Source organism: Muntiacus reevesi, chromosome 16 (genome assembly GCF_963930625.1).
Source record: "Muntiacus reevesi chromosome 16, mMunRee1.1, whole genome shotgun sequence".
Classification (NCBI taxonomy): domain Eukaryota; kingdom Metazoa; phylum Chordata; class Mammalia; order Artiodactyla; family Cervidae; genus Muntiacus; species Muntiacus reevesi.
In genome coordinates, this window is record NC_089264.1 from 6,546,129 (window position 1) to 6,560,723 (window position 14,595).

Genomic DNA, 14,595 nt, shown 5'->3' on the forward strand with positions numbered 1-14,595 from the left:
AAATTCCATCTAATCATTTTTTAAAATGGCAATGACTCCACGCTATAGAGATAACAGGGATTCCTAACTGATTTTAAATTAGGTTACTGCTACTGATAAATGGAAGATGAAAGTTTAACATGGCCATTTGTTAGCAGGTCTGCATGAGTCCAAGTGCTATTTGCCCTCATCTAATCTTACTCTGCTCTTCCTGGGAAGCTCAAGGTAGCCATGAGATAAAGGGCACTGTTAGATGAACAATGGTAAGAAGCCATCCTAGTTTTTCCCTCCCCAACTTCCGGAGTCAGGCAGTTTTATTTCAGTCACTGCGAGATCACAGAGAAGCAAGTTGTATTTCCAAAGGGAGCTAAAGCATTATGCTGATCTTAACAGGCAAATCCAAGTCCTATCTGGTCCCAAGTTAATCACTAGTATGTGTCAAAAACTACCTAAATAAACACACTTTAGGTGACTTACTAATAGAGAGTAGAAAAACGAGGATTTTCTTAACCAAATATCAAAGCGGTTTGAGTACTGGGAGAGTAAATACAGGAATGGTTTTAGTTAATGGCACAGCCGACATCTGGCTTTTGTTTTTTCTGCACGTGGCAGATTTCTAAAAATTCTTTGATTTATGGGAATTTTCATGACATCATCCACGTTTCTACCTCTTGAAATTTTTCTCAGTGGCCTACCATCATTTAAGACCAAAACAAAAATATAATGGGTCCCTATTGTTGTGTCATGCACTGTACCAGGTGCCAGGATATTTATCCAAAGTCCTGGAAACCCAAAAACACAATGCAAAAGGACATATTAGAAAAATAAATAAAATCCAGTCTCAGTATCCTATTAACATCAACTTTTCAGCTGTATTTGATCATGAAGTCTTACATTAGTTACAAGGTAATTGCTATTATAAAAAAGGGATAGGTCATTAATAGACTCATTTTCCAGAACCTATTAAATTATGCTACATCCAACAAAGTGTGCACTTTGAACTTGTAAGCAGAAAAACTATCTTCATATAGTATGCATTCTAACTCTTGAAATAATTGTACCCATAAGTCATAGTTTAAGATAGAATATGTATGCTTATCATGTTTATTGCGGTTGAATTTCAGAAGGGGAGCTAAGAAATTTATAGAAACTAGAAGGTTTGGCATTAATGAAGTCAAGTGACCTCTTGAACTTTAAACTTCCACATCACAATATGAAGCTGACTCTAAGATAAGAAGTAGAATAAATTCTGTCCTAAGGACAGACCTGAATCTCTGATTGCTCAGAGGCTGAATTAACTGGAGACCATGGCGTTTGATGGTACTTGGAAGGTAGACCGAAATGAGAACTATGAAAAGTTCATGGAAAAAATGGGTAAGTGCTTAATACTTTCACGGCTTGTTCTTTTGTTTTTCACAGACATCTTTAACTCCTTCTAAACCTCAAGGCTTAGGCAATGGCACCTGTCGTGCTGGTGAGGATCAAGAATGGGTGCTGGTTCAGAGTAGGGAAAACCACATTCTCACTTCTTACATTAGAAAGAATACACTCTCACCAGTGGAAAAAAAGATTCTTGGGCACTATTCTCTAAAGCACAAAAAACATCCAGATATGTTTCATTTATGTTAAGTGGTGACTGAAAATTGATAGTTTTTTGTTTGTTTAGAAAGTAAAATATGGCAGAGCATAATGATAACTTTTATACTTTTTTTTTCTTTTATGTTACTAGTTTATTGTGGTGGTTGTTTCGTTGTTAAGTCATGTCTGACTGTTGTAACCCCATGGACTGTATCTTTCCAGGTTCCTCTGTCCGTGGGATTCTCCAGGCAAGAATACTGGAGTGGGTTGCCATTTCCTTCTCCAAATTTTTATATTTTAAAATATTAAATTTTAGCAGATGGAAAAGCAAAGGCCATATAATAGAGCAATGAAAACAAATGAGACTTAATTCTCTTCCTCTGACTTACAGCACTTTTGGAATAATCTCATTACGGCATGTAGAGTCTACAGAAGTTTTAATTTAAGATTTTAATATCTATACCAATACTCTGGCAGCCCATACACTGAACACTATGAGCAAAAAGATTTGTCATTCCCTAAAAATAAAAATCTGTAGTTTAGGGATTCCAAGTTCAAATTTACAGAATTTGTAGATTCTTAAAATAATGAATTTGACTGTAATATTTGTGAATTTTCTCATTTCTATGATAGAAATACCACAATAAGCAAAGAGAATTATGAAATTCAAAATTTTAAAGCCATGGAAAGCAAAGGGATATTAAAAAAGAAAGTGTACCATACATGTGGAATTAAAATAGTATATCCTTATAAATATATAAATGTACTTTCTTAATCCTTCATTTGATATCTGTGGAATTTGACTTACTTAACATTGAAACAAAAATACTTATAATTTTTTAAACAATTAGTCAGTTCTAAGATTCTACAATTCTATGCTTCATTTAATTTTTTTAAGTTTTAGAAAAATAGTTTGATATGATGGAGCTTGAACTTTTTCTACAGAAGCAACCTGAATGCTCCTGTGCAAAGGCAATATGATCAAGTATTCCGCTTCACCCACAAAATATTAACTGGTTAATTAACTAGTTACAACAGAACTTGGAAAAGTAGCACTTTCCATGGCATTTTGACTTTATCTCCTCCAACCTCTTTCCCTTTGCAGGTATTAATGTGGTGAAAAGGAAGCTTGCAGCTCATGATAATTTGAAACTGATAATTACACAAGAAGGAAATAAATTCACAGTCAAAGAATCAAGCACTTTTCGAAGCATCGAAATTATTTTTGAGCTTGGTGTCACTTTTAATTACAGCCTCGCAGATGGAACTGAACTCAGTGTAAGAAATTTTTTATAAGCAAAGCATTCCTGATTTTTCTGCATACTACAAAAATAATCTCGGTTTTCTTCCACTGTATGGCTTAATGAATGTAGGTCTCCTTCATTTACTGAAGCAGTCAATGGAGTTTATCCATATCAAACATCATACAAGTTAGCAGAGTATTTAAAAATAATGTTTTGATTTTCATATGTATCTATAAAGAACCTGGATTAAACAAGATACAAATATTAGATAATATCTAGATATTATCTAGATAATAAGATATTAGAAAAATATCCTTTGAATGACTGAGTATATACCTATTCATAAAGAAAATTTCAGTATTTTCAACATATCTGACAGCAATAAAAGCTTCTAGAACTATCTAACTTAAATACAATAGACATGTAATTGAAATGATAAAATAAATGAATAAATTAGTGAATGAATGTATGACCAAACAGAAAGGTCCAATGTTACAATGTAGGTCACTGGGAATTCACTTTTTACTATTTAAGATATAAAATAGGGTCACATTTTTCAACTGATTTTTAAAAAAAACTTGTTTCTACTTAGAACTTTTTCTGGTTAAATTAAACATGTTTGCAATGACAATTAATCTGTCAAATATTTTATCAATTATGGTTGTGTTTCAACTGTTACTACAATTACATAAATTAAAATAATCACAAGCTTGTTAGCGTCTCTGTGAAACTAATACGAACCGTGACTAAGCTTAGAACACTCTTTTTAATGTGAAAGACTCAGCAGAGAAGTCCCGATTATCTGCCTTGCAATTCAGCATTTGGAAACTAGGGAGCGAGATGGTTGCCGCACGTACTCTAGCGCCCCGGTAACCCAGGCGCAAGCTTGGCTTTGGGACTGTAATTACTGCATTCCAGTTTTCTCATCTGTGCAATGGAGATAAACACATTTACTTCATAGGGTTGCAGTGAAGTTTGAAGAAGTAGATCTATAGGCCTCAGAGCAGTGCCTGACACATGTAAGACCCTTAAAAAATTTTTTTTTTTATTATTATTTTGAAATCTTACACAGGGGGCTTGGACCCTGGAGGGAGATAAACTTGTCGGAAAATTTAAACGGTTGGACAACGGAAATGAACTAAATACTGTCCGAGAAATTATAGGTGGCGAAATGGTCCAGGTGAGTTATTTTCCAAAGACAAAAATAATTACATAGCAATGATTTATATCTGGGGGGTTGCTGAGTTAAATCATCAATAAACAGACTATTACTTTTCTCATAAATCTTACTGAGCTTTAAAGTACAGGTATTTTCTGATGCCTATTTGAAGAGAACTTACATACATCAACACACTGAGCCTATTTTAACTGAAAATGTGACTACAAACCAACACATTTTTAAATGAATGTCTCCTTTTTCTGTACAAAATGTGGCTATCAAGTACAAGAAAAAAATACATTTTGAAGCTAAATACTACTAATGTTTTTCTTAATTGAGCCTTTAATCTTAATGGCAAATTCTTCTATGTTTGTGAACACCTTTCAGACTTACACATATGAAGGTGTGGAAGCCAAGAGGATTTTCAAAAAGGAATGAGCACTGTTCCTGGAGCATTGCCCAGAACACAGATTAGATGGAAAATCTATATTGAACCAGAAATGCTTTCCTCTCCTCATCTGGTATAAAGTTGCTGATTGATTAGATCTTTTATAAGCATTGGTCAATGGCTTATTTCCAGTCTCACCAAAGAAAAACATGTAAAAGCTAATTAGGATTTAACTTGTTTTACACTTTCTAAGATGTACATTTACTGGTGTTCTAAAAGAATGTGACATTTTTAAAAACATATGAATAAATATTGTTCCACATTACTTCAAAAGTAGTCTCTCTTTAAAAAAAAAAAGGCTATGTGACATATGCATTAATAGACTACTTTGGGTTTTTCCCCACATTTGGTAAATTAAAGATATATATTGCATGGGGTGGGTCTTTATAATCTTATACTGGTTGTAAGTATTTCCCTTAGTAACATTTATTATAAAAATAATACATACTTAACCAGAAAGTTTAGAACTAAGAAAAGCAAATGCAAAATAAATATTTAAGCCAGAGATAATCACTATTCTGATTTTAATAGAGATCCTTCATCTTCTTCTCTGGCTGTGGATTTGTTTATTTCTCCATACATACATACCACTCTGAATAAAACGACAGGAAATAAATGATGTGCTAAGGTAAAGAAGTACATTTTATTTTTCTACATTGCAGTGATTCCCAGACCTGGGTAAGTCTCAGGATCATCTGAGAAACTTAAGAACTGTTTGCGTGCTTAATCTCTACCATTATCCTATTAGATCAGAATCTCTGAAAACAGAACCAGGGATTTTAGAGAACTTCCAAGTGATTCTGATGCAGCTGGTACACTAACCAGTCTGAGAACAAATGGACTATCAGGCACCAAGTGTCATATTCAAGTGTCATCCCTCCTCTTTTATTCATAAACACATACACTGACAGTTCTTCTGGGCCCCCCAAAGTTTTCTTTCACTCATATACTCACATAAGATACTACTTTATGTATTTCAACCAATTGCATTTTAGGTTGGTGTGTATACAGGGTGCAGAGGTGGGAAATTTTTTTAGCATTTGGCTCTATGGACTTTTGTTTTGACTATTTGTCACATTGATGAAGGCAATAGCTAACATTTATATAGTTCTTACCAAGTTCCAGGTACTGTTCTAAGTTGTATATAAACGTGGCAGATACATTACAATGTAGAAAGAAAAATGTTTGTGTACATGTTGAAGATGAACAGATTAAATATAATCTTTCACAAAAACAAGAACTTAAATCCACTGTTCATTTTATAACTTTATTAAAATCTTCACATTGAAAACAGTAATTACTTAGATTTTTCACACACTTTCTAGAAATAAAGGTTCAAAGTGCTTCTACCTCTCGGATCTTGTCTACATATGTGAAGGAGGAAAAGGGCAGGTATTAATCTCATCTGACATTGGAAAATCTGTGCTATGGAGAAGTTTATTCACTTGTCTAATGTTGCAGAGAGTCCATAAGGAACACAGGAATTAAATGTAGGTCTTGACTCAGTACATTATCATCTATGCTATTACTCAGCCTATTACAAAGAAATATATCTTAAAGAAAAAAAAAAAAAAAACCCTTAATTCCTTCGTGGCACCCAAGAATAGCACTCCAAAGGAGTCAGGTCACACTGTAAAATAATGGCAATTGAGCGGTTAGGCACCTATCTATTTCTAGCCTTACTGCAGGCTCACTTTTTTTTTTAATAATTTATATCCTTTCTTAGCACTAAATCTCCACTATTTATTAGTACTGGAGAGAAGTGTATTGTTTGCTAAGTGACTGCCATTGTCATAACCTCTCTCTGGGAAACTGACCTTGACATCATGCCAACTGAAAGGACTGAGAGCGGGTGTCTGACCCAACAGCGGCCTCTCTAACACAGCCTGGTCAGTTGACGAACTCTGTGCAGAACGAACAACGAAGTGAACCTAGAATGAATTTCAGAAATACACAATGACTGGTAGAAGGAAAAAGGCTTCAAGAGGACAAAGAGGGCAGACACTAAGTAAAACCCACGAGTACGAGAAGCTATGAGCAAGCAAGAGCCGCAGGGTAAACTGCAGAATGCAGGAGCAGCTATCACAGGAGCAGCTGGGTGGTAAAAGCTGAAAGTTTACACATGGAATATGGCACTCGGGTTCCCTTCAAACTGCCCCTTCCCCATTGATTGGGGAGGAAGTGAGGAGTAGCATAGAAGAAATGAGGTTGGTCACAGCTGACAATTGTTGCAGCTGTTTAAAACAATCCCCTTATTACCTACCTGGCATGCTGACATCTGACAGGTCAAGTGGGTACCTAGCAGCAATTCATTAAACTTATCTCCCTACTTCTCGATGCATTTGACACTTTCCGTAACAAAAGGTTAAAATGTTTAACATATACATATATAAATCCAGAAGCGGATCACTTCCCATCACTTTCATTGCTATCACCCTGGTCACCTCTAATCTTTCCCCTGATTACTATAATAATCCCTAAAAAGCCTTTTTCAACACAGCAGTCAGAATGATCCTTTAAAAATCAAAATCAGGACAGAGGGAGGAGCCAAGATGGTGGAGGAGTAGGACGGGGAGACCACTTTCTCTCCTAGAAATTCATCAAAAGAATAACTGAACGCAGAGCAAACTTCACAAAACAACTTCTGATCGCTAGCTGAGGTCATCAGGCGCCCAGAAAAGCAGCCCATTGTCTTCGAAAGGAGGTAGGACAAAATATGAAAGATAAAAAGACAAAAGAGCTAAGGACGGAGATCCGTCCCGGGAAGGGTCTTAATAGAGGATGTTCCCAGATACCGGGAAACCCTCGCACTGGCGGGCCTGGGGGAAGTGTTTGAATCTCGCAGTTTGAATCTGACTGGGAGGGAAACAGTAAATAAAACCCACAGATTACGAGCCTAAAAGCAACTCCCAGCAGAAAAGTACCCCAGACGCCCGCATCCGCAACCAGCAAGTGGGGGCAGAACGGAGAGGAGCGGGCGGCCTTGCTTAGGGTAAGGACTGGGCCTGAGTGCCTTGAGGACAATCGGAAGCTTTTGTGAGTTCCCAGCTTGAACTGTGGGAGAGCAAAAGAGAGAGAGAAAATTAACCGGCCGGAACACACTGCCGGCCGTTGGCGGAACAAAGGGACCGAGCAAGTCCTGAGAAGAGCTCGCAGGCTGCGGACCGGCCCAGCCCCGCTGGAGGCAGGAGGCAGGGGGGAGGGGAAAGGGGCAGGCTCTGCCCCAAGGACCGCATCCCCTGCCACACTGCAAATGGGCCTCCACCTTCTGATCAAAGACCTCCCGAGATTCTGGATGGTCGGCATCCGCCGGGAGGGTCGCGGATAGACATAGGGCGCAGGCACCCGACCGGCGCGGATGGGGACTGGGGCTGGGATCGCGCAGGGCAGAAGGCGCACGCAGCCGGAGAGAGAGCGCCCGTCAAGCGCCTGGCTGCCTGAGCCACTCGGGCGGCGTAGGGACAAAACGCAGGCGCAGCTTTGTGTTCCGCGCTTTTGTGGATCACCCGAGGGCTGGAACCGCGCACAGCGTGGGGCGCGCTCCATACAGAGCAGCCGGGAGCCTGAGCAGCGCAGACGGAGAAAACAGCGCCAGCCCCTCCCTGCAGCGCCAGCCCCTCCCCACAGTGCGAAGGAACTAGCTACCTGAGTAAGAGTCCACCTCCGCCCGCCTGTCTCAGGGCGAAAATTAGGCGCGGAAGAGACCGGCAACAGAAGCCAAATAAAGGGAACCGCTTCAGAAGGCACCAGTGCAACAGATTAAAATCCCCATAGAAAACACCGACTACACCGGAAGGGCCTGTAGATATCGAGAAGTGTAAGCTGGAACGAGGAGCTATCTGAAACTGAGCCGAACCCACACTGACCGCAACAGTTCCAGAGAAATTCCTAGATATATTTTTTCTTTTTTTTCTTTTTTTTCTCTTTTATTTTCCTTTAAAATTCCCTATTACTCCCCCATTACTCCTTAACTTTCATTTTCATAGATTTTTACGATTTTTTTCAATTAGGTAAAACAATTTTTTTTCTTTTTTTTTCTTTTTCTTCTTTTCTATTCTTTTTTCTTCTTCTCTTCTATTTTCTATTTTTCTTTTTCTCTTATTTCTTTTAAAGTCCTCTAGTACTCCTCTTCCTACTCCTTAATTTTCATTTTCAATACACTATAACCTTACAGAAAAAAAAAAAAAGAAGAGAAGCCCTATTTTTAAACCAAACTTCATATATATTTCTAAAATTTTTTGTGTGTGTGTTTTGGTTTTTGTTTTTAATATAGTATTTTTAAGAGTCTAACCTCTACTCTAGATTTTTAATTTTTGTTTTTCAGTATATGATATAAATTGTGAACATTTAAGAATTCAATATTCAGCTCCCATTTTTATTCAGGAGTGCGTTGATTATTCTCTCCCAATCTTGATTCTCTGTTTTCTACCTCAGAACACCTCTATTTCCTCCTTTCCCCTTCTCTTCCCAATCCAATTTTGTGAATCTTTGTGGGTGTCTGGGCTACGGAGAACACTCTGGGATCAGACAACTTCGTAGATCTGTCTCTCTCCTCTTGAGTCCCCCTTTTTCTCTTCCTGCTCATCTCTATCTCCCTCCTCCCTCTCCTCTTCCTCATGTAACTCTGTGAACCTCTCTGGGTGTCCCTCACGGTGGAGAATCTTTTTGCCATTAACCTAGAAGTTTTATTATCAGTGCTGTATAGTTGGAGAAGTCCTGAGACTACTGGAAGAATAAAACTGAAATCCAGAGGCAGGAGACTTAAGCCCAAAACCTGAGAACACCAGAAAACTCCTGACTACAGGGAACATTAAGTAATAAGTGACCGTCCAACAGCCTCCATACCTACACTGAAACCAACCACCACCCAAGAGCCAATAAGTTTTAGAGCAAGACATACCATGCAAATTCTCCAGCAACGCAGGAACATAGCCCTGAACGTCAACATACAGACTGCCCAAAGTCACATCTAACACATAGACCCATCTCAAAACTCATTACTGGGCACTCCATTGCTCTCCAAAGAGAAGAAATCAAGTTCCACACTCCAGAACACCGACACAAGCTTCCCTAACCAGGAAACCTTGACAAGCCAATCGTCTAACCCCACCCACTGGGTAAAACCTCCACAATAAAAAAGAACCACAGACCTCCAGAATACAGAAAGCCCATTCCAGACACAGCAATCTAAACAAGATGAAAAGGCAAAGGAATACCCAACAGGTAAAGGAACATGAAAAAAGCCCACCAAGTCAAACAAAAGAGGAGGAGATAGGGAATCTACCTGAAAAAGAATTTAGAATAATGATAATAAAAATGATCCAAAATCTTGAAAGCAAAATGGAGTTACAGATAAATAGCCTGGAGACAAAGATTGAAAAGATGCAAGAAATGTTTAATAAAGACCTAGAAGAAATAAAAAAAGAGTCAATTAAAAATGAATAATGCAATGAATGAGATCAAAAACACTCTGGAGGGAACCAAGAGTAGAATAACAGAGACAGAAGATAGGATAAGTGAGGTAGAAGATAAAATGGTGGAAATAAATGAAGCAGAGAGGAAAAAAGAAAAAAGGATCAAAAGAAATGAGGACAACCTCAGGGACCTCTCGGACAATGTGAAATGCCCCAACATTCGAATCATAGGAGTCCCAGAAGAAGAAGACAAAAAGAAAGGCCATGAGAAAATACTCGAGGAGATAATAGCTGAAAACTTCCCTAAAATGGGGAAGGAAATAGCCACCCAAGTCCAAGAAACCCAGAGAGTCCCAAACAGGATAAACCCAAGGCGAAACACTCCAAGACACATATTAATCAAATTAACAAAGATCAAACACAAAGAACAAATACTAAAAGCAGCAAGGGAGAAACAACAAATAACACACAAAGGGATTCCCATAAGGATAACAGCTGATCTATCAATAGAAACCCTCCAGGCCAGAAGGGAATGGAAGGACATACTTAAGGTAATGAAAGAGAATAACCTACAACCTAGATTACTGTACCCAGCAAGGATCTCATTCAGATATGAAGGAGAATTCAAAAGCTTTACAGACAAGCAAAAGCTGAGAGAATTCAGCATCACCAAACCAGCTCTTCAACAAATGCTAAAGGATCTTCTCTAGACAGGAAATGCAGAAAGATTGTATAAAGGTGAACCCAAAACAACAAAGTAAATGGCAACGGGACCACACCTATCAATAATTACCTTAAATGTAAATGGGTTGAATGCCCCAACCAAAAGACAAAGATTGGCTGAATGGATACAAAAACAAGACTCCTATATATGCTGTCTACAAGAGACCCACCTCAAAACAAGAGACACATACAGACTAAAAGTGAAAGGCTGGAAAAAAATATTTCATGCAAACGGAGACCAAAAGAAAGCAGGAGTCGCAATACTCATATCAGATAAAATAGACTTTCAAATAAAGGATGTGAAAAGAGACAAAGAAGGACACTACATAATGATCAAAGGATCAATCCAAGAAGAAGATATAACAATTATAAATATATATGCACCCAACATAGGAGCACCGCAATATGTACGGCAAACGCTAACGAGTATGAAAGAGGAAATTAATAGTAACACAATAATAGTGGGAGACTTTAATACCCCACGCACAACTATGGATAGATCAACTAAACAGAAAATTAACAAGGAAACACAAACCTTAAATGACACAATGGACCAGCTAGACCTAATTGATATCTATAGGACATTTCACCCCAAAACAATCAACTTCAATTTTTTCTCAAGTGCACACAGAACCTTCTTCAGAATAGATCACATCGTGGGCCATAAATCTGGTCTTGGAAAATTCAAAAAAACTGAAATCATTCCAGTCATCTTTTCTGACCACAGTGCAGTAAGATTAGATCTCAATTACAGGAAAAAAATTGTTAAAAATTCAAACATATGGAGGTTAAATAACATGCTTCTGAATAACCAACAAATCATAGAGGAAATCAAAAAAGAAATCAAAATATGTATAGAAATGAATGAAAATGAAAACACAACAACCCAAAACCTATGGGACACTGTAAAAGCAGTGCTAAGGGGAAGGTTCATAGCATTACAGGCTTACATCAAGAAACAAGAAAAAAGCCAAATAAATAACCTAACTCTACACCTAAAGCAATTAGAGAAGGAAGAAATGAAGAACCCCAGGGTTAGTAGAAAGAAAGAAATCTTAAAAATTACGGCAGAAATAAATGCAAAAGAAACTAAAGAGACCATAGCAAAAATCAACAAAGCTAAAAGCTGGTTTTTTGAAAAAATAAACAAAATTGACAAACCATTAGCAAGACTCATTAAGAAACAAAGAGAGAAGAACCAAATTAGCAAAATTAGAAATGAAAACGGAGAGATCACAACAGACAACACTGAAATACAAAGGATCATAAGACTACTACCAGCAGCTCTATGCCAATAAAATGGACAACTTGGATGAAATGGACAAATTCTTAGAAAAGATAACTTTCCAAAACTGAACCAGGAAGAAGTAGAAGATCTTAACAGAACCATCACAAGCAAGGAAATCGAAACTGTAATCAGAAATCTTCCAGCAAACAAAAGCCCAGGACCAGATGGCTTCACAGCTGAATTCTACCAAAAATTTAGAGAAGAACTAACACCTATCTTACTCAAACTCTTCCAGAAAATTGCAGATGAAGGTAAACTTCCAAACTCATTCTATGAGGCCACCATCACCCTAATTCCAAAACCAGACAAAGATGCCACAAAAAAAGAAAACTACAGGCCAATATCACTGATGAACATAGATGCAAAAATCCTTAACAAAATTCTAGCAAACAGAATCCAACAACATATTAAAAAAAATCATACACCATGACCAAGTGGGCTTTATCCCAGGAATGCAAGGATTCTTTAATATCCACAAATCAATCAACGTAATACACCACATTAACAAATTGGAAGATAAAAACCATATGATTATCTCAATAGATGCAGAGAACGCCTTTGACAAAATTCAACACTCATTTATGATTAAAACTCTCCAGAAAGCAGGAATAGAAGGAACATACCTCAACATAATAAAAGCTATATATGACAAACCCACAGCAAGCATTACCCTCAATGGTGAAAAATTGAAAGCATTTCCTCTGAAATCAGGAACAAGACAAGGGTGCCCACTCTCACCACTACTATTCAACATAGTGTTGGAAGTTTTGGCCACAGCAATCAGAGCAGAAAAAGACGTAAAAGGAATTCAGATAGGAAAAGAAGAAGTGAAACTCTCGCTGTTTGCAGATGACATGATCCTCTACATAGAAAACCCTAAAGACTCTACCAGAAAATTACTAGAGCTAATCAATGAATATAGTAAAGTTGCAGGATATAAAATTAACACACAGAAATCCCTTGCATTCCTATATACTAACAATGAAAAAACAGAAAAAGAAATTAAGGAAACAATACCATTCACCATTGCAACAAAAAGAATAAAATACTTAGGAGTACATCTACCTAAAGAAACAAAAGACCTATACATAGAAAACTATAAAACACTGATGAAAGAAGTCAAAGAGGACACAAACAGATGGAGAAATATACCGTGTTCATGGATTGGAAGAATCAATATTGTCAAAATGGCTATTCTACCCAAAGCAATCTATAGATTTAATGCAATCCCTATCAAGCTACCAACGGTATTTTTCACAGAACTAGAACAAATAATTTCACAATTTGTATGGAAATACAAAAAACCTCGAATAGCCAAAGTAATCTTGAGAGAGAAGAATGGAACTGGAGGAATCAACCTGCCTGACTTCAGACTCTACTACAAAGCCACAGTCATCAAGACAGTATAGTACTGGCACAAAAACAGAAATATAGATCAATGAAACAGAATAGAAAGCCCAGAGATAAATCCACGAACCTGTGAACACCTTATCTTTGACAAAGGAAGCAAGGATATACAATGGAAAAAAGACAACCTCTTTAACAAGTGGTGCTGGGAAAACTGGTCAACCACTTGTAAAAGAATGAAACTAGAACACTTTCTAACACCATACACAAAAATAAACTCAAAATGGATTAAAGATCTAAATGTAAGACCAGAAACTATAAAACTCCTAGAGGAGAACATAGGCAAAACACTCTCCGACATGAATCCCAGCAAGATCTTCTATGACCCACCTCCCAGAATATTGGAAATAAAAGCAAAAATAAACAAATGGGACCTAATTAAACTTAAAAGCTTTTGCACAACAAAGGAAACTATAAGTAAGGTGAAAAGACAGCCCTCAGATTGGGAGAAAATAATAGCAAATGAGGAAACAGACAAAGGATTAATCTCAAAAATATACAAGCAACTCCTGAAGCTCAATTCCAGAAAAATAAATGAACCAATCAAAAAATGGGCCAAAGAACTAAACAGACATTTCTCCAAAGAAGACATACAGATGGCTAACAAACACATGAAAAGATGCTCAACATCACTCATTATCAGAGAAATGCAAATCAAAACCACAATGAGGTACCATTACACGCCAGTCAGGATGGCTGCTATCCAAAAGTCTACAAGCAATAAATGCTGGAGAGGGTGTGGAGAAAAGGGAACCCTCTTACACTGTTGGTGGGAATGCAAACTAGTACAGCCACTATGGAGAACAGTGTGGAGATTTCTTTAAAAGCTGGAAATAGAACTGCCATATGACCCAGCAATCCCACTCCTGGCCATACACACTGAGGAATCCAGATCTGAAAGAGACATGTGCACCCCAATGTTCATCGCAGCACTGTTTATAATAGCCAGGACATGGAAGCAACCTAGATGCCCATCAGCAGACGAATGGATAAGGAAGCTGTGGTACATATACACCATGGAATATTACTCAGCCATTAAAAAGAATTCATTTGAATCAGTTCTAATGAGATGGATGAAACTGGAGCCCATTATACAGAGTGAAGTAAGCCAGAAAGATAAAGAACATTACAGCATACTAACACATATATATGGAATTTAGAAAGATGGTAATGATAACCCTATATGCAAAACAGAAAAAGAGACACAGAAGTACAGAACAGGCTTTTGAACTCTGTGGGAGAAGGTGAGGGTGGGATGTTTCGAAAGAACAGCATGTACATTATCTGTGGTGAAACAGACCACCAGCCCAGGTGGGAGGCATGAGTCAAGTGCTCGGGCCTGGTGGGCTGGGAAG

General features: G+C 37.7%; 1 protein-coding gene and 1 long non-coding RNA gene across 2 annotated transcripts in view; one reads left to right on the forward strand and one right to left on the reverse strand.

The window, feature by feature from the left end:
• LOC136148145 (uncharacterized) overlaps nucleotides 1-14,595 on the reverse strand; it is a 106,259-nt gene that overhangs the window by 77,075 nt on the left and 14,589 nt on the right. The window lies entirely within an intron of this gene.
• On the forward strand, nucleotides 1,287-4,398 carry FABP2 (fatty acid binding protein 2). The gene is made up of 4 exons (XM_065907052.1): nucleotides 1,287-1,353; nucleotides 2,663-2,835; nucleotides 3,874-3,981; nucleotides 4,348-4,398. Exons 1-4 carry the CDS (start codon nucleotides 1,287-1,289, stop codon nucleotides 4,396-4,398), a joined length of 399 nt encoding a protein of 132 aa, XP_065763124.1.

Coding starts and splice junctions, on each gene's coding strand:
- FABP2 (XM_065907052.1), top strand. CDS start 1,287: ATGGCGTTTGATGGTACTTGGAAGGTAGACCGAAATGAGAACTATGAA. Junction 1,354..2,662: donor AAAGTTCATGGAAAAAATGG/GTAAGTGCTTAA, acceptor TTCCCTTTGCAG/GTATTAATGTGGTGAAAAGG. Junction 2,836..3,873: donor CAGATGGAACTGAACTCAGT/GTAAGAAATTTT, acceptor AATCTTACACAG/GGGGCTTGGACCCTGGAGGG.